The sequence below is a fragment of the Nycticebus coucang genome, chromosome 10 (assembly GCF_027406575.1).
Source record: "Nycticebus coucang isolate mNycCou1 chromosome 10, mNycCou1.pri, whole genome shotgun sequence".
Lineage (NCBI taxonomy): Eukaryota > Metazoa > Chordata > Mammalia > Primates > Lorisidae > Nycticebus > Nycticebus coucang.
The window spans coordinates 69,752,258-69,775,775 of NC_069789.1; the positions used below are offsets into that span (position 1 = coordinate 69,752,258).

At 36.8% G+C, this 23,518-nt stretch overlaps 1 protein-coding gene across 1 annotated transcript in view; it reads right to left on the reverse strand.

Moving 5' to 3' along the window:
- The window catches only part of RGS13 (regulator of G protein signaling 13), a 30,804-nt gene extending 10,325 nt beyond the window's left edge, over window positions 1-20,479 (reverse strand). The window contains exons 1-5 of the mRNA XM_053606759.1: window positions 20,320-20,479; window positions 18,961-19,030; window positions 18,401-18,471; window positions 12,961-13,029; window positions 9,652-9,713 (exon numbers count right to left, since the gene is read on the reverse strand). Of these exons, the coding sequence (XP_053462734.1) occupies window positions 9,652-9,713; window positions 12,961-13,025 (127 nt within the window). The 5' untranslated portion in view covers window positions 13,026-13,029; window positions 18,401-18,471; window positions 18,961-19,030; window positions 20,320-20,479. The remainder of the gene's footprint in view (window positions 1-9,651; window positions 9,714-12,960; window positions 13,030-18,400; window positions 18,472-18,960; window positions 19,031-20,319) is intronic.
- Between the last annotated feature and the right edge of the window lie 3,039 nt (window positions 20,480-23,518).

Sequence of the window (23,518 nt, forward strand, 5' to 3'; positions counted from 1 at the left end):
GTATATTGAAAGAAAAAGAGGTCTATTTGAAAAAATAAGCAAGCTATATAGTTGGTACTTATAGTTGTAAGAGGTCTGACAATTACATTCACACACTTTCCACTGTGCACTTATGTTGGCAGAGTGATACAAACAACTCAGTAAGGTTTGGTAACCTTGGTATATCAGTGACTCACAGCCATGTTTGTGTGGACATGTGGTGATGTCTTGCTGAGTAGCATTCATTACTGGTAGGTGTTTTTGTGTGTCCTGTGACGACAGCTTTGATGGTCATTCCAGAAAAAGAGTTTCAAAATTGCTTTGAAGGTGGACTAGGTGCTGGCATCAGTGTGGCCTCCCAAGGTGGGTACTTTGAAGGTAACTGTAGGGATATTCAGCAATGAGGTGTGCAGCACTTTTTCTAGGATGTGTTTGTGAACTTAATTGTCAGGCCCTTTTATGCCATATAAAATATAGCATACTTCATGCTATGTGGTAGCATGCAGTCTTGTCCCTCAGTTATTCCCTGACCTTTGTGTAGGAGGATTATACTTTTATGTCCCATTTATCTCAGCCTTGGCCATTAGATTTGTGCTGGCCTATAGAATGCATGCCACGTGCCACGGACAGGGTCTGAGCAGAAGGTTCAAGAAGCATCGTGTGGTTCTGCCATTGCCCCCACCCCATGAGAAAAACATATTCTAGAAAAGAGCTGTTCCTTTAGCTGGAAGGCTGGAATGAAGACGTGGAGCTGACTCTGTTGTGTATCATGAACAAAAAACGTATCTTTCTTGCTATAAATCTTTGGTGGCATTGTGTCATGGAATAACCTATTAAAGCTAACCTGGACTACCTGAAACCTGTATGACTGTGGTGTGTGAGTAGAATCATGTGATTGGAATGTTTTACAGAATCTGCCTACAGTAGGTTAATTTTTGTCTGAGTATGCTGCTAGTTACCCAGGCAAGCAACTGAAAACACTTATGTGTAAAATCATTCCAGGAATCTTCATAATCATTAAAGTCAAAATGGAATTGCTATGTTTAGAATTTCTATTGGCTCATATGAGGGAATCACAAGGAGGAAAGCCTTTTCCAAATCAGGCAAGGTAGCCCCAAAAGCCCATTCTGCAGTTTTAATTATTGCTCATTCGTAAGTATTATGCTTGAGAGACCACAGTTCCATTTGGGCAGTGTGAATAAGGGATAAATAACAGAATTGCTCATTTACGTTGGGAGGGTGGAAAAAATAGACTGTGTCATACGTAGTGTGTGCTTTTTTCTTGAAGAGTAAGAGGTGTCTTGAGGACTTTCTAGCCTGTTCTTTTAAAACTAGTCACGAAAATTAGTATTTCTATGACACATAGGTGACACATACCAGTGTACTTGATGCAGAAGGAAAATGTGGGCTTTATCTTGGCTGAGTCAGAACCGTGGCCCATCTATTCCAGAATTATATTTTCTATAAGGCAGCAAGCCGTGCAAGGTACATCAAATCCTAAAGGTGAGCTGTATTGCGATATTTCTAAGCCAATTTTAAATCCGTTTTATTTTCAGTCTATACCACTGGGGACAATAAATTCCATAATTCTACCAGAATCTGTGTTAAGTTTTACAGTAACTCTCCTGTTTATTAAGTTCTCTAGTTTGGCTTGTATGATGTTATTCATTTCTTATTTTTCTCCTCCCTTCTCTTTGTTGTATTATTATAAATATAGCTTAAGGTACTATTGGTTGCCTTTAACACTGAAAACTCCTAATAAAGTAATAACCACTGTTAACAATTTGGTATATTTCATTTTATTCTTTCAAACTTTGGTTCATTAATAATTGTCTAGCTAGCTAGCATTCAATTACCCATGTAAACACAGATAAACACTCAAATTTTCCTAATTGGCATTATAATATGAAAGCAATTTTATATCATTCTTTCATATTTAATATCATATAGTAAATACTTTCTTCTTTTTACTTTTAATCATCCTGTAATACTTCACTGAAGGCTAAGCCATAATATATTTAGCTGCCTTAATATTATTTAACATTTATTTTCCCTTTTTTGTTTATAAATTATCCATATTGGACATTTTGGTTTATAAATCTTTGCATCTCTAATTATTTTCTTAGGGAAAAATAATAAATTTAAAGGAGCAGAATTCCAAGATTGAAGATGTAATATTTTTGGAGCTCTTTATATATATATATTTTAAAATTACCTTTAGAAAGATTTCATTATTTTTTATTCTTAACAGCAGGGATAGTGTTTATTCACGCCATCTTTTCCAGTCTGATGGGATAAAACCAGTGACTTGTTAAATTACTCTTTTAAAAATATTAATGCTTAGGGCAGTGCCTGTGGCTCAAGGAGTAGGGCGCCGGTCCCATATGCCAGAGGTGGTGGGTTCAAACCCAGCCCCGGACAAAAGTAGAAAAGTCACAAAAAAAAAAAAAAAAAAAAAATTAATGCTTAAACATTTTTTTTGCTTATTGACCATTTCTTTTTTTTTTCTTGTGAATCTCAAATCTTTTGTCCATTTTTCTTTTGCATTGTTAGTGTTTTCTTCAATTTCCTCCAATCTCTTTGTATGTTAAAAACACTATGTCTGTTGTATTTATTGCATTGTCTTCTGTCCTCCTTTTATGCCTTTTTTGCTTATGATTTTTGAAGCTTATTTGTAAACTATCCCATTTGAAAAAGCCTCAGTTCATCTGTCTGATCCTGCTTTCAATCTTCTCTGCCCTTTTACTACAGAAAAATCTTTACCACAAAAATCTAGCCACAATCCTCTATTCATGACTTCCAACATTTTCCTGTTGCCCCAGTGATAAAGACCAGGCCTCTTGGAAGTGGCTGAGAGGTACTCAGATCAAGCACACTCTACCCCTCCAGCCTCTTCTCTTGTCATTTCTGGATGCAGTCTTTGTTCAAGTCTTGCTACTCTTGCCCAAGCAGTATGTCCCCTTCAGGCTCCTGTAAATATAATTGCTTTTTTCATGGCAGGTTTTAAACTGTGATCTAAGACTCAGTTTATGTCTCCCAATCTCTGGGAAAATTTTCCTCCACAGTTAGAAAAGTGGTCACTGCTAGTCAGGAATAGATGTCAATAGTACATGCCTATTTTAAGTTACAGTTCTCTCTCTCTCGATGTATCACAGTCTATTATATTTACTGGTTTACTTCCATCATCTTCCCACTTACCCAAGAACACTTCAAGGATTAGGACTGCAGTTTATTTATCTTCATATACTCAACTCCTATGCACTGCCTGATATGCAGCAGGTACTAATTAAATAAATGATTGTCAATCAGGGCTTTTGGATCCTTCATGCTTCCCTATTTTAAAGTGACTCTTCGTAGGTCTGATACTTTAAAAAGTAAGCCCTAATTATTCAGTGTCTGAGACACTCTACAGACCACAGGATGGTACTTGGCATAGCTATTATTCTTTGGTTTGCTGAGAATAGGACTTGAAGAGTGACGTCTGTACAAGGCTAGGTTTTCTTCCCGCTGTGAGGTAAAGAAGTACATGAGAAGTTAAGGACAAAAAATGCTAAAGGGAAAGGGTGGAGGCAAGACAGTATCGGTAATGTAAGGATTGATGATGGGAACCATGGCAAAAGCAGTAGTTAGGAGAGATTAGAATAAATGATAGTGTAGGAAGCTGTCCATCACCGTGAGTGGCAAAGAATCTCTCACAGAGGATGAAAACTGAGAGAATGGCTCTGCCTCTGAGATCAGGCTTTGTTCAAGGGGGTAGTAATATCCACCAGTAACTTCCAATGTCTGTTTTGTGCCACGATGAGATGAAGAGGCAACAGTCGGCACAGATGGTTCTTTCTTCCGGAGCAGGCTCCATTGCCTTCAGCACTGTGGCCATCCTACACCATTCAACTGGCATTTCTAAAGATCTACGTGAGATGATTTAGAATGGGAGGAAAGGAGATAATACATTCAAAGGTGATTTTGATCAAAATTAGAAGATTGAAGCAAACTCTATGTGCTTCAGAACACATGCCCATCCAGAATAGCTTAATTATATGTATACCCTGCGTCTATGTTGGAGCGACCTGAACAGGCCTGGGAAAAATACAAATTGTGCTCTCACACTTGAAATCATCCCTGCAAATTTGAACTCTGCACTCGACATTGCCCTGTCATCTAGTGATGCTTCCATAATACAGGGTGTCCATAAACTTTGTGTACAATTTAAAATAGGGTGCCATTTTAACTTTATGGATACCCTGTATTTTTGCTCTCTAAATCTCCAGGAATCGTGCATATTTTATATCTTCCCCCGTTGCAACATGCCAACACATCTTTTCCTCAGCAATTTGCTGCTGACTTTGCCTCAAACCTCACTGAGAACACAGACTTAATCAGATGGAGATCTCTGCTTTTCTCCACCAAATCAACCCTCTTGTCTTCACCTGTATCTCTCCTTTCTAACTTGCCTTTGGAAGGGGAAGCCTGTTTTTTTGAGCTGATCCAACGATTTCTTTCTGACTCCCTCCGACCTCTGCTTTCTCCATCACTTTGTGTTTCCTCTTTGCTCTTACAGTTATCTGGGGTCTCTCCTGTGGGGTCTGTTTCTTCATGCTAATGGTGGCTATCATCATACAAATATGTTGCTGTATTTCACAAATAAACCAGTAATTTAAGTATTGACTCCCAGCGTTGACCTCATGCCCTCTTCTAGTCTCTTCTCTTTCCTCTGCTGATGCTCACAGCAAAACGTATTTAAACGATTCCCTACATTACATCTCACTTCTGGTTTTGTCTGTCTCCACCTGAAATGGTGGTATTGAGCCCCCACTGCCTTCCACATTGCCATGCCCAGCAGTCATGGCTCTTTCCTCATCTCACTTGACTTCTCTGCCATCTCTGACCCTGTTTCCTTCTGCCTGAAACATTGCCTTTGTTGACCGCCATGATGACACGTGGTTTTTGTCATCCTTCACTCACCTGATCCCCTTTTTCCATCAACTTTGATGACCCCTCCTATTCCCTCGTTTTGGGAATAGCATGCCCCTAAACTCTACCTCTGGATCTTTGCTTTCCTCCATCTGAATGTTCTGTCTGATCTCATAGGACCGTGGCTTTATTAGCATCTACACTGTTCAGTGCTCCCAGCCTTGTCTTCCCTATGGAGTATTTCAGCAGCCTCCAACCAGGGGGAGCTTTTAAAAGTGCATTGAATGTTATTATTCTGCAACTTAAGGTTGCCCTGTGCCCTATAAGGCCTTAAGTTCCTTTCATGTTGAGCTTCTTTCCATTATTGAAGACACTGACCTCACCCATATCTCAGGGTGACAGCTTTCCTCGGCTTACAGACCCCAGCACGGCTGCTTACGTCTTCTCATCATTCAGCGCTTTGCTCAAATTTTCCCCTTCTGACGGTTTTCTAATGATCTGATTGAATTACACCCTTGTACCTGACATTTTTGGTCACATCACCTGTTCATATTTTCTACAAAGCGTTCACTACTTTCTGGAATTATTTACTGATTAATTTGTGGCTTGTCTGTCTGTCTCTTCCCTCTGGGGGGAGCACAGGAGCTGAGCACAGTGACCTTGTGTGCCTCTATCTCCCATGGCCCCGGGGCTTGAAGTGTCTGCTGAAGGCACAGTAGGATTGAGTGAATTAGCCAAGGGAGTTAATTGTAAACTAAACTACTTTTTATTTATATGAAACATATTTCACTCAAGTGGGCAACCCCTATACTCATTTTTGTGACTTAGTAAATGTAAGTATAATCCTTCTGGCTCAATTTCTTCTGGTATTGTAGAATTTGCTTATTTTTCAGTCTTAATCTTTTCCATTTCTTGGATTTAAGGTGATTGTAGGCTCCCATGTCATTACAAATGTACTTTCAGTATCTTTTCTAACTCTACTCCTTCTCTATTGAGGTTTAGCCATCAGAAATATCCACAGGTTTTTGTTTCTAATTTTAATCTTGGTAATGTCTAAGACTTTAATGATATTTTGGGTTGTAGTGCCACATTTGGGATCAACATCATTCAAGGAAAAGTGTTAGGTATAATTCTCAGATATTTTTATGGGACAAAGACTAATAGCTCAGATAAAACAATTCTTTTTCTGACTCATTAAAAAACTTTTCACTACTCTTCTGTCCATTTGAAATAATTTAATAATTTCTTAAACATTTAGATGTTTGAAAACTTGAAGAACTTTCTATCATCTATAGACTTGGAAATTTTGCAGGATACCTTTTGCTTAATTCACTTTGGAGATACTGGCTTTCTCACCAAATCCTGAGGAATACTCACTGTATTTCTTCATTGAAAGATGCACCTATTTATCTGTACTGGGCTTACTTCTTCTAAAATAGTTTTCTATCCTTAAAATACTTCAGATCAGCCTTGTATGTAGCCTTAACTGAAGTTTTTTGTCAAAGACTATTTTTTTTTTTTTTTTAATATATGTGTTCAGCCTTTGGAATTCCATTGAGGTGTTACTAGAATTTGCTTTAATCACTATTTTCTTTTCCTCTTTTTTACATACCTGTTAGCAAAGGGGATAAATCACTATTTTTGACTTTACCAAAAATACTACAAATGAGCTGTCTCCTTGCTTTCTTCTAGGACAGTGGTTCTCAACCTGTGGCTCGCGACTCACAGGAACTGTATTAAATGGGCGGCATTAGTAAGGTTGAGAACCTCTGTTCTAGGATATTTTCATTTTGTGAAAAATCTCTTTTATTCTTTATTACTTTGTGTGCCACATGGGCACATGGGATTTTTTTAAGCACATTGCCTGATACCTAAGAAGTGCTTAATACATATTTATTGAATGAATATTGAGCAAAGGAACAGACTATTTTTTTTCTAGTGTGAACATTATTTATTTATTTATTTAATCTTTGGTATTTATAAAACTTGTCAATAATGTGTCATTAAATAATATATTTAGAATGTACCTAGGTAGTAACCATTGTTATCTAGGTAGTAAACATTCTTATTTTGCCATAGTGCTGTTCTTACATACATGATTTTTTTTGATGCCTTTTCCCCACTAAGATATTGAATTGAATTGTGCTGTGATGACTATTGCTCAATGGGTCTCCAGACAACATCTCTAAACCAGTTTCTATTCATCTTTTGAGACACAGCCTGATTTATTTCCTTCTTCTGTGGGTTTCTGAAATATATATTCTCAGAAATAGTGTTTTAATCTATTTAAAAATAGGTACCTGCATATCTTAGCTAGAGGATGCATTTTACTCATGTTCTTGGTTAGTGTAAATGCACTTATAATTCTCTGGCACATTTTATGTTTGTATTCTTAGTTTTATCTTTCTGGGTGGATAATCCACAGAATAATTTATCACTTTTTATTATGAGATTATTGAGTTTATACATGAACTTCATAGTAATTCAATTTCTGGGAAGATTCTTACCCTGTTTTTTCTTTTCCTGGTTTTTATAAAGAGCAACATGATGTTTTCCTGTCCTCATCTTTTCTGTAGCCTTTACTTCTCATGACACCAGATTGCTAAATTGCTAATTGTAGCTTGGCGGGTGCCCACTTGGAATCTGTGTCAAATAATTAACTGTATTCGTTTTGCTTACGAAGCCTCCAGAATTGGCACAGAAATGCACATAATATGGCTTGGTGTTCGATCTTTTCTTACTAATGTTTATCTTGTACTTAACTCATTGAACGTTTGTCTCATGCCCATTAGGAACATGCCCATTAGGAACAACGCATGATCTCAGTCTCTCAGGGGGATGAAAAGTGAACGAGAAGCAATCCATGTTCTTAAGGAATTTACAATTTAGCAAGAAAGCCACTGTGAAGAAAACCTAATGCACGGACTGGCTGCTACTAAAAGCAGAATAAATAATTACACTAACAAACTAGGAGAGGAAAAGTATCTCCGAGAGATTTCATTGAAAAGGCAGAACTTGAACTTGACTTTAAGGATGGGCAGAGTAGTAGAGAGAAGTGAAGGATTTTGAGCAAAAACTTGGAGCAGAAGAGCTGCAACTGTAAAGTAGAAACTGGAGTAATCGTCACCTTGGCAGAGGGCATGTCTCATGAAGGGGCATATCCTGGATGCAAATTTTAGAAAATGTGTTAGGTTAGAGTGCAGAGAGTCTTGAATACCAAGATTTTGCACTTTTTCTAAGCAGCAGAGAGAAAAGAATGATATTCAGAGACATGTACTTTGTTTTTTAATAAAAATAACTAGTTATTATATGCCTAATTTGTGTCAGCATCAAGCTAGTTGTTTTATATCTAGCCTGTACAGTAATCCTGAACAGATAGGTGACTTTATTCTCATTTTACAGATGAAGCATTTGGAACGTTAAGAAAGAGATTAATCAATCTGGCAATGTTGCAAAACATAGATTACGGAGGGTTGTGACTGAAATCCAAATTATTGGCAGAGGATTAGTCAATATATCCAAGTGATTAAATACTTTTTATCTCTTCCTTCCATTTTAATGTCCAAAACTTTCCCCACGATGTATCTTTTAAAAATCCACAATCATGCTGGCAAATTGGATTACAAACTGCGAGGAAAACCTAAAAAAGTGAAAGGCAGTGGTGATTGCCGCAAAGAAAAAGAAACAAAAACTCTGGCCTCAAATGCTTCTTGGAAAGGTCTGCTACAAAGGAGAGGAGCTCAGGTCTGGAGATGTAAATCCAGCCCAAGGGGAAGGTCCATGAAGTAAGTCCCAGAGTGGCTGATTCAAGTGCTCCAGTAGGTTTTACGGCCCTCTGGGCCAGGCAGCAGCAATTGAGTTCAACAAAGGTCTCTTAAGTCAGAGCAAAAACAGGCTTCAGGAGCCTGGCAATACTCGGGAGGCAGGAGATGCCCTGTGCAGAATAACTTCGGGTACATCTCACCAGTAAAGCATCTAAGTAGCAAGGCTAACTCTGCTCCACGGTCTATAGCTCTAAACATATTAAGCAGGATCTATAGGCAAATGTTAACAAACATTCAAAGAGAATCAATTTCATTAAAAAAGTACCAAATTCAGCAGAATTTTCTGTGAGTACCCACTACATTATTATTTTCTGCACCTGTTGTGGGCTTCATCCTTTATTACAACCTGCCAGCTTTCCCCACCCCAAACACAATCGACTGTTCTCTTGAACGCACATTTTCCTTCATATTTCCTGCATTGAACCTTTGCCTCTATCTCCCTCACATTCACTGATATTAGCTTTCATTTGTACCATCTGAATGTCACATTTACATACAACCATAGTCTCACTTAAATCAGACTGATAAAGTTAGATACAGACTTTGAGGAGGAGTTTTTGACTATCAAGACTTGAACTCTCTTTTTGAAAGCACTGAGAACAGCAAGTTACATTTCATTTTAAAGTTTAATATTAGCTTTAGAAGGCTATAGGAAGGCTACGCATTTCAGAATGTGCTACTATGTAAGCATATTTTCCAAGGGATTTTACACATATACTTGTGAAGATTAAATGTTCGCAGTGACTAATCTTGGTTTAATTAACTCCAGAGAAAATAAATAGCAGTTGATATGACAAACGATTTCCAGGTTTCCTTTATTTAGCTGTGTCAGTTGCTGTGAGAAGAGCAGCATATATTCGTCTAGCGCTCCCCGCACACCTTCCCCTAAGAGCTGAGCTGGCTAGTCAAAGATGATATATATGTACATAATACTTACATTTTGTAGCCATCAAATTGTCAAAAGATTGGGCCCACTTTAACACTTCCTCCAAAGTGAGGCTTTGGAAAGAAACAAAAGGTACTGATTCAGCTAAAATACTCTCAAAGTTTTGAGCATCTCGAATTATATTACCTTGAAAATGACACCAAAATAAAATTAAATTCTATTTATGTGTGGTTATAGAAAGAAGTTTATCTTCCTTTAATCTTTTACATTTTATTTTTACTTTATATGTTTTTAAAATTATAGAAATTATGAAGGTATTGTATACTTGAAAATATGATAAAATACATTTTATGATGATAAAGAACCATATTCTCTATAATCACCTTATTCATAAATTACTACTATTGATATTTTGATGTAGAGCCTTTCTTTTGTTTTTTTTTTATTCATCTGTGTTTTTTAACCAAAAAGTAATTGTACTGTGTGTGTATACTTGGTGTGGGTACATATATACCCTTAGTAAGCATTTTATATGTAATCATGATTATCTTAATGATTTGTAGTGGTATAATTTATAATTACACATTTATAATCATTGATAGTTGTGGACCATAGTTGTGGTCCCTTCTACAAGGGACCATTCCACAGTTTATGCAATTACTCTCTAAAAGCATTCTGATTTTGTCTTAGTTTTCCCCATTAAAAATGATGTGTGGCGCAATTGTGTTTAGAGCCTGCTATGCCCACATCGTTAGGATGATTTAAGATTGGCAGAGGGAGAATCAAAGCAGGTAAAAACAAAAGTCCTTGGTATACAAAAAAAATTTCAAAATGGTTATATGCTGTGTACTGCTGCTACCAGCCTCATGTTTACCCATTTATCTATTAAAATCTCAGAGTTTTTCCTCAAAACTTATTAGCATGCAGTCAAATAATAAAGTTAACAACTCTATATCTACTATTTTCTACATCTCTTAATTGCTCTATGTATGCATGTATATTTTTTCAACTTGAGTTGTTTTTTATTAGAGTGTAATGTGTCAAGTAACGTTTAACTTAAGCAGGATAACCAAAGCCATTTGCCATTTAGAAAATATCTGTTAAAGCTGCTGGCTTGGAAGACTTCTGTTCAAGTCACACTTCATTAAGTGAATTGGCAAGTGACTATGTCTTCTCACATACCAATAATTTTATTTTCTCTCTTTTAAAATAATCAGTGTGCTTACTGCCATTCAGTTTATAGCACATTCTTAATTTTTCAGCTTGGAACAACTAGCTATAATCAAAGATGGCTATGGACACAAGCAAAGTCCTGTCTGATGTGACTCTACCTGTTAAAGCTAGCCCAGTAATTAGTGCTGCAGGAACAGCCATTGGTATTAGCAGGTTCTTAACATAGCGAAGGAAGATTAGGTGAAGAGGTTAAAAAAAATAACTTAGAACATGGAAAAATATTAGTAGTCCTAAAAAAGACCAATATCTTTTGTTTTCTAAAAATTCAGAAGGATTCTGCCAGTTTTGGTCAGACTGTTTGCATCAGGACTGAGGCTTAACAGTGTACTGTGTTAAGATTGCTTGCAAAAAAACATTTCCAGAAAATGGTATTTGACTCATTGTTCTTTTCTCTTATTGGAACTGTAGAAAGAGTAACCTCAAATAACCTTTCAATCCAGTGAAATGGAAAGTGCTAGGCAAGGTTTATTGCCTGCCTATCTGTTCCTCTCATTTCCATGACACAGGGAAGAACAGGCTGAGTGAAGATGCCCTCACTGCTTTAGGCTAGCTTAAAATTGAGTGTTGGTAATTGTTGGTAAAAGAATGATTTCGCCTTTGAGATTCATAAGATTTATGGGGATAAACCAGGATTGGAGTAATTATATTTGGGGGTAAAGCTGTGAAATAAAATTTGGTTTTGGTTAAACCTCATTTTTGCTTATAATTTTTTTTTTTTTTTTTTTTTTTTAGTATCTCACAAGTTTTATGCCGGCCGATGGATATCCAGGTGCCTTTATTAGAATTATTCAAAACACATTTGACCCATGAGATTTGATCCACCAGATTTCCTGACCCCAGTTCTCCAGTTTTGTGCCCCTGCCTTTCCTCTTGGCAGACCAGCAGTGGATACAGATACCAAATAGATAGGGAAGCATTTTGAGAAGTCCATAAAGACAAAGGAACAAAACGCGTTTGGAGTCTGATCATCTTAGGTTCTAATCCCAGTGTTGTTCTTATTTAAAATCTCAAAATCCCAGTTTTATCATGTATAAAATGAGGAAAAGAATGTCTATTTCACAGAGTTATCATGAAACATAAATTAGATCACAAATGCAAAGCACTTATTAAATAACTATGATCTGGTAGCCTTCTATGAATGTAAATTCTCTTCTTTTTGGGCTCCCCCTTCCTGTAGGGTAGGTCTACAAGGTAGCTATCAAGACATGGAAGCTCTGACAGTGACACCTATGGAAATTGACAGAGGAAAAGGAAATCTGTCCCCTCTTTAGCCTGTTAGACCCTTTTCTTTAGATGCACCTGTGCAGTGGAGCAGCCTCAGCTGGTCATTTAAATGTGGAGCTTTAGGTCTTACTGTTTCCTTTGCCCACTAGTGCAGCCTCCTCCCCTGTCACACAGTGGCTTGTGAGCATCTTTGAACATTTCAGTACTTCAGTGGAGGGACACACATGCCTGGGGCTCTGACCATGTGGGAAGATATGGCCAGAACTGAGGTCTTGATGTGGACTAGGTTAGGCAACTGTGGTTAACCTAACAGGGACCCCAACCTGGGAATTCTTTGAGGTGAGTAAAACCCATTAGAATGTATTGTTACCCTGCTCAGGCATTATATTTTCCATTTCAATTCAGCCAGTATTCTCATCCAAATGTTACATTTGGCAAAATGGCAAACTGTTGAAGAGGCTTGGAATCTCAGTAACCATTGGATTCCTCCTCCAGTCTCACCTCCTCATCTAGGGATGAAGCTTTCTGTTACTTGTAGATGGAGGGTTTGAACTGTGAAAATACTTTAAATGAAAGAATCTCATTTTAAACTAAACAATATAAAAAGAAGGAAGACTCTTCATAATGGACTCTTTAAAAACATTTAACTTGTTGAATGCTCAAGTGTAAACCATGAATATGAAAATAGAATCTTAGTGTCATACCTGACCGCCCTTCTGGTGGAATTACTCATGTGCAAATGCAAATTTCACTTTCTGCACTTGATCTTAGCCAAAAGGCCGAGAAGCGATAAATTTCACTTTCTGAGGAAAATGTATGAGGGTAGCAGTTGAATAAGTATATACCTATTCATCATGTGGTGAATATGGTTTAAAATGGCTATAGAATTTAAATTCCACTTACTTTGAAGGCAGCCTCTTAGATTCATCTCTGCACATTTTACAAATCCAACAATTTCGCCTGCTCATTTTTCTGAAGACATGAAGAATGTATCTGTATAATAATTTAGTCATTTAAAATAATTATATGTTAGAATACATTTTTAAAGAACATATAAAATTATAGATTATGAAAAAATAAGGATGGGTTCTTGAAGTTAATAAAATGAAATCACTAGTAAGAGTATGGTGGAAAGGGAAATAAAATGACTCATCTCTCATACATATTTTATAGGAACCAAGGTGCTTAGATTTGCAAGTGACTTTAGAACTCATCTGGTCTAATTATGACTCAAAGGTGCCTAGATTTGCACCAACAAAGGTGCTTAGATTTGCAAGTGACTTCAAAACTCATCTAATTATGAGGTTTCAAAAATACCAATTCCTGCCAGGTGTGGTGGCTCACACCTATAATCCTAGCACTCTAGGAGCCTGAGGCAGGGGGATTGCCTGAGCTCAGTTTGACACAAAGCTGAGCAAGAATGAGACCCCATCTCTACTAAAAAAACAGAAAAACTGGCTGGTGCACGCCTATGCTCCCAGTACTTAGGGCTCTGAGGCAAAAGGATTTCTTAAGCGCAAGAGTTTGAGGTTGCTATGAGATAGGCTGATGCCATAGCACTCTAGCCAAGGTGACAGAGTAAAAAAAAAAAAAAAAAAAAAAATATCTATCTATATATATATATGAAACAGGTCTTTTCATTTATAGCCCACTGACTGTGAATTCACCAAATCCCAACACTTCCTTTTTGGGACAGTTTTTATTTTCAGAAAGCTCTCTTAATATTTTGGATAAGAATTTGCCTCTTTGCAATTAGCCGAAGTGTAAATACCCAAATGAAAAATAAACCTCCTTAAGAGTGAATTCTCCGAGGGCTGTTGCTTATCTGATTTTATCTAGTCTGGTCATTATAGCTTTGAACTTAATATTTAGAGAAAGTTCACTCAGCCCAGGCACCTTTACATAATAATTTATGTCATAAAGTGTTTTTAACTCAGAACTTTGAGAAAACTACTCACAAATTTGCTAAGAATCCTTAAATGTCCGCACTTTATAATGAAGTCTAGAAATAGTTTGCTAAACATACGAGGTCTGTCCAGAAAGTATCTAGCCATTGTTAATATTTTTTTCATATTACATAGCTAGATACTTTCCAGACAGCTCTTGTATCTACGCACTTATATCCAGTGAATTTAGGATAAACAGTGAATTTTTATATCATCTTTATCAATTCATTCAAAATATTTGTTGAGCACTTATTATGAGTCAGGTTCTGCCTGCCTATAATCTACCTAGATCTTGTTTCTCCTCTTCCTGTCCTTGATGAAAGGCCATTGAAATATACTTGATGGAGACATTGATACAGGAAGTGCAAGGGTCATAAGTACACACAGGAGGAGAACCTAACCAGGCTGGAGGGTGGTTAGTGAAGGCAGTGCCATCAAGTAACATCTAAGCTGGAACCAGCAAGATGTGCAAGGAGGGACCAGCTGGAGCAAAGGTGACTTGAGAACGTAGAAGGAATTTCATTACCACATGAACCTACAATGTGGCAGAGAGAAAGCTGGGAGAAAAACGCTAGACAGTGAAGAGATTAAAAAATGTTCATTGTAGGAAGAAAGTGGTAGGAAGAGACGTTTTAAGGTTAGGCAGAAGTCATGCATGTTAGGCCATATCAAGTGTGCATTTCATAGGAAGGAGTTGGAAAATCATTAAAGGTTTTAAAATTCAGAATAGACACGCTAACATTTGAAACTGGTTTTGTGAGTAGAATGATGATTGTGTGGCAGGACTGAAACAAGGAAGACCAGGTAGGAAGCAGCTGCAGGAGTTCAGGTGAGGACTGATTAGGCAGGTAGCAGCAGCGAAGGAGGGAAGAAAGGAGAGGTATTTCAGACATTTTGGAGGAGAAATTATCAGAACTTGTTGATGCATTGGATAGAGAAGGTGAGAGGAAGAAAGAAAACAAGGTTAGGAAAAGCATGATTTCAAGATAAAGGTGGAGAAAAAACTGAAGTTAAATAAATAAAAATGATGAGATGGTCCAGGAGGAGAATGTGAACTGAGAAAAGCAGACCGATGGAAAGCAAAGAATGAATTTGTTTTTTTCCCATTTTTTCAAGAGATGGGGGGTTTGTTCTGTTGCCCAGGCTGGTCTTGAACTCCTGGCCTCAAGTGATACTCATGCCTCAGCCTCCCAAATTGCTGGGATTAGAAACATAAGCCACTGTGCATTAAGGAATGAGTTCATCAAAAAAGGAGAGCAGCCAATATTGAATTAAGGTGGGAAGAGATGAACAAAGAGAAGAACTGAAAAATGTTGTCAGATTTCTTAACAAGAAGGTCATCGATGACCTTGGTGACAGTGGTTTCAGTACAGCAGGGAGGACAGAAACAAAAAGGAGGAAAACAGAGGAAATGAAGCCTAGAACAAATGGAGTATTATTTGCACAGAGCTATTATTAATCCCTCCCCTCTCCTTCCATCTCTCCCTCCCTCCCTCCCTCCCTCCCTTCCTCCCTTCCTCCCTTCCTTCCTTTTTCTCTTCCTTTCTTTTGTGAAAGTGATTGACAGAAAGGTAGGATAGACACAGAGAGGCAGCACTCTTGTCATTTGACTATTCTGGGCTTCTGGCATATCTCTAGAGGGCATCACTACCATAAAGTCTACAACATCAGTGGCACACCCTGAAGTTGGCCTTAGACAGTGGTTGAAGACACAGGAGAAAGAGGGAAAGTCTATAATTTTAGGTTCCTGAAAAAGAAGAAGGGGCTAGAATTGACAATGTAGTGGCTGGAACATTGGAAAAGTAGAACTATAAGGAGTCACTGTTCCCTTGTAACTGAAAAGAGTGGGAAAAGTACAAGTACAGATTCAAGTTCATTGGCAGGTTTGAAGGTAGGAACCTCTAGGGGGCATGGTCTTGGTAGACTTTCTTTTCTGTATGGGTCTCTACTGTTAGTGAGGAGGACCAAGGAGCAAGGAAGTTAAATAGAACTATAGGAAGGAACAAGATGGAAGGGGAATATGCTAATTCATTAATTAGGATTCTTTTGATTGCAAAAATATGTTGAGAGTAGCTTAAGCAAAAAGGAAAATTTATTATAGTGATATATTTGTGCAGTTAGATTTTAGATGATTTTAAATGCAGGACTAAAGATGTTGGACTCTTGTTGGTAGTAGCAATTCATTTCAGTCTTTAAATAGATGTGTGATGAAAATAAAACCCTTCTTCTAGATAGGTAAATCTGACCAATGATAATTAGCAATGAAATAATTGAGACTAAGAAATTGAAGAGCTCTCTATACTGATCCTGTGTATAGTTGGACCTTGAATTACATTAATACAGTTCAAGTTTTAAGATTCCTCATCTCTGTGATCACTTATAAAATGCGGTTACCCAAAGACTCTGGTTATCTAAGTAGGAAGATGGTGAAGACTTCCTTCATATGTCTTCTCTGTTAGTATAATTTGTCAGCCTTGCCTTTGACTGGGACATGGCCTCTTCCCTATTGTCTACCTTTAACAGATTTTTACCCCACTGTCTTCTCTCTTAATCTACTGCAGCTGTGCATGCAGACTTTCAAACCCAAATGTATGTCTATTTATATGTTATCATATTTTATAACTTAATGGAATTGCTTGGTAAAAGCAGAACAGTCTTTAGTACGCAACACTCACTGAGGTTAGGAGAGTAGTGAAGGTAAAGTAATCTCCAGAGGCACTAGAGGTTAGGGGATTCTCACAGCTCCTGAGCGGTGAAAGAGTATGTTCAAATAATTCTGGGCTCTGAAGCCAGACATGTTCTTGAGATTATTAGCTGTGTGACCTTAGGCATATTAATGAAGCCTCTGATTCTCATTTTCTGTTTTTCTAAAACAGAACTGTCAAAATTAGAAAAAAATGCATGTATGCAAAAACCTTCTGTTCCAGTTTATCTGATCTTCCTTCAGCCTCTCGCACTGTCACTCAAAAAATAGTTCCTAAACTCTTTTGTTTGTACAGGAAACACGTTCTGTCCGCCTACGTTTCTTCCTCTTTTTACATTTCAATTCGGATCTCAGAAGTTTTCCCTGTTAACCTTATCTGTTCTTAAACATATATACAAGTCTCTGTAAATCCTTCTCTTCATTTTTGTTCTCCTATGTTCCTATATTTATATTGTTCATACATTATATTAGTGGCTGGGTCCCAGCTTCAGAATGAGTTGGGTCTGTAATGGGGATTCAGAGATATCTGGGTGTGTGTATCGTACTGAGTGGTTGGGATTTGTTTGGCTAGAGAGCTGAGACATGCTTGTGAGCTACAGGTAAAGGGACTAGAGGCCAGCCCAGCCAGAGCTTCTGCTTAGGTGGAATTATGTAGGTTGTCCTCTCCATGGAGATGCATGGTCTAAAGGGAGCCAAGAGGCTGATATCCATCCAGTCTTCCCTTGCCAAGATTTAGAACCCCAAGTGGGGCTTTATCCGTGTGATGGAAAGCCTGCCTTTTTCTAATTCCAGCAAAGTCTCTTTTGGACTAGTATCAACCCTGTGCTCACCTATGTGACTGATTCAGAGGGAGGTTCTCTGGTCCAAGCTATGCAGTTGACAGACATTGAAAAAAGAGGAAAATAGAAATATATCTGTACAAAATACATTATTAATGTGTTTATATTTCTGACTTATCTACTCCTACTAGCCTAAAATGTGCCTAACATGTTTTTTTCCAATATTATTTGATAATTCTAAGTAAGCAGTTGTTTATTTGTTGTTTAGTATTCTAAGCCAAACACTCACAGATAATTATTAAATTATGGAGTACAGATAGAATATGTCATAAAAGCATTGATAATTAAATTGCAGAAAATATTTAGTGATAGAATTCTGCCCAAGATGTATCATGCATAGAATAAATGGACTACAAAAAAGTTGTGTGTTAGGAAGCTCTCTGGTTTTCTAGTCCCTTCAGAAATTGGATGCTGTTCCACTGACTGGAGTTCTTCTCCTGTGCCATTGCCCACTGCCTGGTGCCCTGCAGCCAGCCGTCTCCAATTTCTGGGATTGAATATTCACTCACTTGTCTCTGCTTTTTCCTGCTGATTCCTGGGGGATTTACAATCACCATGCATCACTACTTGGCTGGAAAAAAATCACAAAATATCCCCCTATGTCCTCATACTACTGTCCACAATAAAACAAAGAGGTGAATTGACAACAAATTTTTAATACCCAGGTTTGGGAAAAGAGGTCAGATTCATCAGCCGAATTTATTACCATTTTCAACCAAATACTGCTAAAATGATAGTAAGGAAACGTGCAAGGCTTAAATAAGAAGAAAAATGTGGAGAAAGAAAAGGACAAAATATTTCAAAGTAATTTTGAGAGATGAAAGGCACACAAAGGAGAAGTTAAATACCCATACCTCTAAAATGAGAAGAGAAAAGACGGCCTTTGAAATTTCATCTGACCAAATGAGCAAATGTAATCCACACTCTGAGGACAAAGAATTTGCAAAATTACTAGTGGTTTAAAAAGAATTATTTGCAATCCTGCATTCAACAATATTTATCTTTAAAGAATACATCTCAGTCTGCAGTTTAACTACCTCAAAATATAAAGTGACACAATGCAACCCTCTCACATTTATAATTGAGAACTTCCAAGAAATATTTTTAGTAATTACCAAGAGAGTAAATTCCATTTTTTTTTTAAAAAAAGTATAGTTCTTTAGGGTAATAATTTGTTTAAAACATCCTATTGATAAAAAATTTATTTTATTAGTTAAATCTAACTAAGGATATCTTTAGTTAAATTATACCCTTCAAATTAGAGTGAAAGCAGTCATTACTGGTAAAGATAAAAATCAACCTCAACTATTCAAAGAATTACAATTCTATTTTGGCAAAAAAAGAAGAGTTTCCTGTGAAAGAATGGCCTAAATGGATATAATGTAGAACTGATTTAAATTGTGGGTAAACTCACCAAGCTTCAAATCAACAATAATTTTTTTTTCTTATGTTGGTGGTATAATATGTGGAAACATTCCACTAACCTAAAAATAAAATAATAACAAAACAAAACAAAAAGATTATTGTGTTTCCTGGAAAATGCATATTTTGCAAAGATTTCTATAAATACTCTGGCTTAAGTTTTTAGTAAATAATTTTTCCACTTCATAAATGCTAAATTATGATTATCCCCATTTTTGATCTATTACCTCCTTATCTAGAATTTTGTTAATTTCATGAGTTATTCTAAAAATTCCTATCCTGTTTTATTTGTATTTTTCCATTGTTTTTCCTTTAAATATTTTGTATGTATCTTAATATTGCATATCAATCTGCTTATCTTTTTATTTTTGAATAAATTCTTGGTGAAACTAGTGTGCACTTTTACAATCTAAGGATAGAGCATTTAGAATAAGTTTACGTCTTCATAATGATTTTGCTTCCAAAGTTTTCTCCTGATAATTATTTAAAGGAAAGGATATATCTTATTGATAAAATCTAATTCTTAAAGTGATTATACATTTATTAGTGGGGAATTGAATTTGATATGTATTATGTCAGAAATAGATTCAAGTTTCCTGTAGCATTTAAATTAAATCTTAAAGTGATATGAAAATATGTGAATTTTTTAAAGCAAATATTTTCTCATATTTAAATATTTTTATTACCCTGATACACAGTATATTCTTTCTGTTTATATATAATATCCATATTTAAATATGTTTCTTTACTGTATGATGTAGCATGCTATGTACAATTAAAAAAAATCTGAAGCGAGTTAACATTTTAGTGAAATTTTGTTTGCCATGGAGCACAGAATTCTTGCCCTTTAAAAAGCAAGTAATTTGTATGTGCCTGTGCTCAGGCATAATATGAAGAAATAAAAAATTCCATCAAATCAAGATTAACTTGCAAAAATAAATCTTGCCACAATCTAAACCTGAAGTCAACACAACCAATAAACTGATGAAATTAATAACTTGGTAATGAATAATTTTTGAAACAAAGAGTTATAAGATATGTGGTTTGATAATGTATCTTTAAACACACGCATACATGTAGACGCCAAAAACACATAAAATGAAAGAACATATTTTAAAAGTATTATTTTCAATTGCACAATTTAGAGGAGATATTTTTCATATAGGGAGTGACTGTAAATTTTGTTTACATAAAGAAAGCCCAGGCCAGGCTGTATTTACTAGTTTGTTTTTTCCTCAGAAGAAACCTGCTCCCACTCCCAGCGGTCCTGCTGAAATCAGCCTCCTCTAGTTGTTTACATCAAGCCAATATTCTCGTTTTTATCAACTATTTTATAGCTTCTCATACTTACAAATATATCCTGTAGAGCAGCCCACCATGCTAAATTTTATCTCCTCTTCATTACAGTCCTTTTGAAATCAGGTTCTGAAATTTCATGAGACACCCAGCATTTTATTTTTCCCAGCATAAAAGGATTTTACTGTCTCTGTAATTACCTTCTATGGCACTCTGGCCTCAGTACGAATGTTCTGTTTTTACCCACAAGCATCTATGCAAAGAGAGGTTTTGTTGAATATGGAAAGTAGTGCTGTGGGATTCCAGTGCATTGCTGATAAAGAGGTTTTATCTCCCATTATCTGACCGTCTGAAATGATCAGATAATTAGAAGTAGTAGCTCCATGAAATCTTCAAAACTTTTCTCTAAAATAATTTTTGTCTAGTTTAAAAAGCAGCTACAGCTTACATTCATTCCAATCCCTTTTTAAAAAGACGGAGAATTGAGTACAAATAGTAAGCACTACTGCAGACAACACGTTATCATCTTGTTGCGAACTGTTCAAATTTATTTATTTGGAATAGTCAAATTCTAGGCATTTACAACAGTTGAAGAATCTAAAAAGGACTCTTTTCTATTTGTAAAATTTTTTTCTGGTTCCTTCAACCGGTCCTTGAAGATAGTTTTGAACTCTCCAACATTTTCCAGTTTGCTAATATGCCTGCTAAAATCTGGATTGAACATTAATGCTTAAAATGAGGTCTAAAGAACACAGACTATGGTGAGATTATTAAGGTCCTCGTCCAGTATCTAATCCAACTGTGTGTATGTGTGTTTAAGACAGAGAGGAAGGGAGAGAGAGAGAAACAGAGGGCGGGAGTAGAGAAATATTAGAATAAAATAGCAAAAGAGATCAGAAGCAGTTGATGGAGCGCTGCTTAAAATATTTAGGAGTCCAGTAAGGTAGAAGGTTATCTTTATTTGCATTTAATAATTTTGAAGTTCAAATCCAAAGAAATTGAATCTATCAAACCTAACAGATAAAGGTTTGAAACTGGAAGAGGTGAAAAACAAACCACAAAGTCAGAAGCTGAGTAGATGTAGCAATGATGAGAGAGTAAAGCACAAGGTTGCATTAGTTGGGAAGGAGGCACGTTTTGCTGATAGCACTGACTTTCACTGCTTGGTAGGGGTCCCATTTCCTTCCCTGCCTCAAGACATTTGGAATGCCAGATCTCTCCAGAAAATCTGCAACATAATAGTCAAATCTTTTCTTGCCCAAGTAATTCATTTTGGGGAGAATCAAGAATGTTTCCCCTTTCTCATGGTTGGGTACAGGGAGCTGGCAGGAAGATTCTGAAAGGCCTCACCTGCAAGAGCCTTTTACTTTTTACTCTGTAAGAGTGCCAGTTTCAAAGCCTGCTTAGAAGTCAAACACGAGAGCATCTTCCTATGGGGTGAAAACTGGGCATCAACAGAGACTGAGCAGTAAAGAAGTTGCGGAACGGACAGTAACAGAGTGAGCAGAAGGAGGAGGTGGAAGGTGGTCCTGGAGGAATGCCAGGACACGGGCTAGATGCTGGTGGCGGATCTCTAGGTATTTTTGGTTTCCCTAAAGAACAGTAGGACAAGTTCAGGTAATGGAGTCATAGCAAGGTAGTCATTGGAACATAGGTGGATCAGACTGATTCAGAGCTGTCAGGGCAGGTAACAGGATTGTTGTGCTTCCTTTTATTTTTTTCACGTGGATTTTTTCATTAATTTTCAATTAAAATCATAACAGTATACATTTGCGGGTACAATGTGGTGATTTGATATACAATGTGGAATGCTTAAATCAAACTGATTAACATCGCCATCACCTCACTTACTTATTTTTTGTGGTAAGACATTTGTAATTTACTCTGAGTTTTTTTTTTATTTTTTATTTTTTTACTCTTAGTTATTTTGAAATATACCTTTGTATTGTGCATATTAGGCGAGATCCCACGAAGGAGATTTCTCCTCCCACCAATCACTCCCCTTCCTCCTCAATTCTCCCCCTTGCTAGACAATATTTGTGTTTTATAATTCATGTGAGTGTGCAAGTGTTTATATATTGGTTTCATAATAGTATTGAGTACATGGATACTTTTTTCCCCCATTCTTGAGCTACTTTACTAAGAAGAATGTGTCTAGCTCCATCTGGGTAAACATAAAAGATGTAAAGTCTCCATCTGTTTACAAGTGAAGAGTATTCCATGCTATACATATACCACAATTTGTTAATGCATTCATGGGTTGATAGGCATTTGTGTTGCACTGAGTAGCTGGAAATGCTCTTTCCTTTCAAAGGCTAGGTCTTTCTGACTGCCCTCTGCATACTCTTCTAGAGCACGTTCACTCTATTCCTATTTCAGCCAAAGTAAATCCAAGGTAGCACAACTTCAAATGTGTACAAAGGATATTCAGTATTTTCATATGTTTAAAATCCAAGATGGACTCCACAAGAACAGAATATTAGAAATTATGATTTTTAGGATTTGACATTTATGTCTTCTGCAAAAAAGGGGCAATATAACTACCTTGTTAATGGTGGTGGTGGTGTAAGAAATAAACGGTAAGCTTGCTATTTACAGTGCATTCTATTTATATTATATAGTTTTTGCCATTTGTTCATAGGGTGGCATTGTTTGATGTATTCTAGAAGCAAGAAAATCTCTTAGACATTGGTGAATTCTTCAGTGGAATGTACCTAGTAGGCAGTGGTTTGTGTCACTGTTTGGAGAAAGATTGGAGTCTGCTCCTGCTTTCCTTGAACTCTGAATCTGGCCCTCTAAGCATCTACAGTCTGTTCTCTCTGCCTGGGTTTCTTGCCTCTGTTATCTCTGCGGAGCATCCTCTGTCTTTGTAGACTCAGTGACCCCTCCGTAAGTGTGGTCTAAAACTCTGCAATCCAGACAAGGGACCCATCCTGGTCTTGTCCCCTCTGACTTTCTGCTGACTAGAAATAACTTTGGCTCCTGGTTTGCGTGAACCCAAAACATAGTAACCACAGAAATTAGAAACAGATTGCTGAGCACCCAACACAGTTATCAGCACAAAACGAATATAAATAGCAATTGAAGTTAGTTACCATTTTTGTCTGCGTTTATTCAAATGATGTGCTTTAAAGACTCCTTTAATTATAATTGTGGTCCTGCTGTTCTATTAAGTATAGTCACTAACTCCCATTCTTCTTTTCCTCCTGGCAGCTGCTCTAACTCAATTCTCTCCGCCTTCCCTGGAAGGCAGT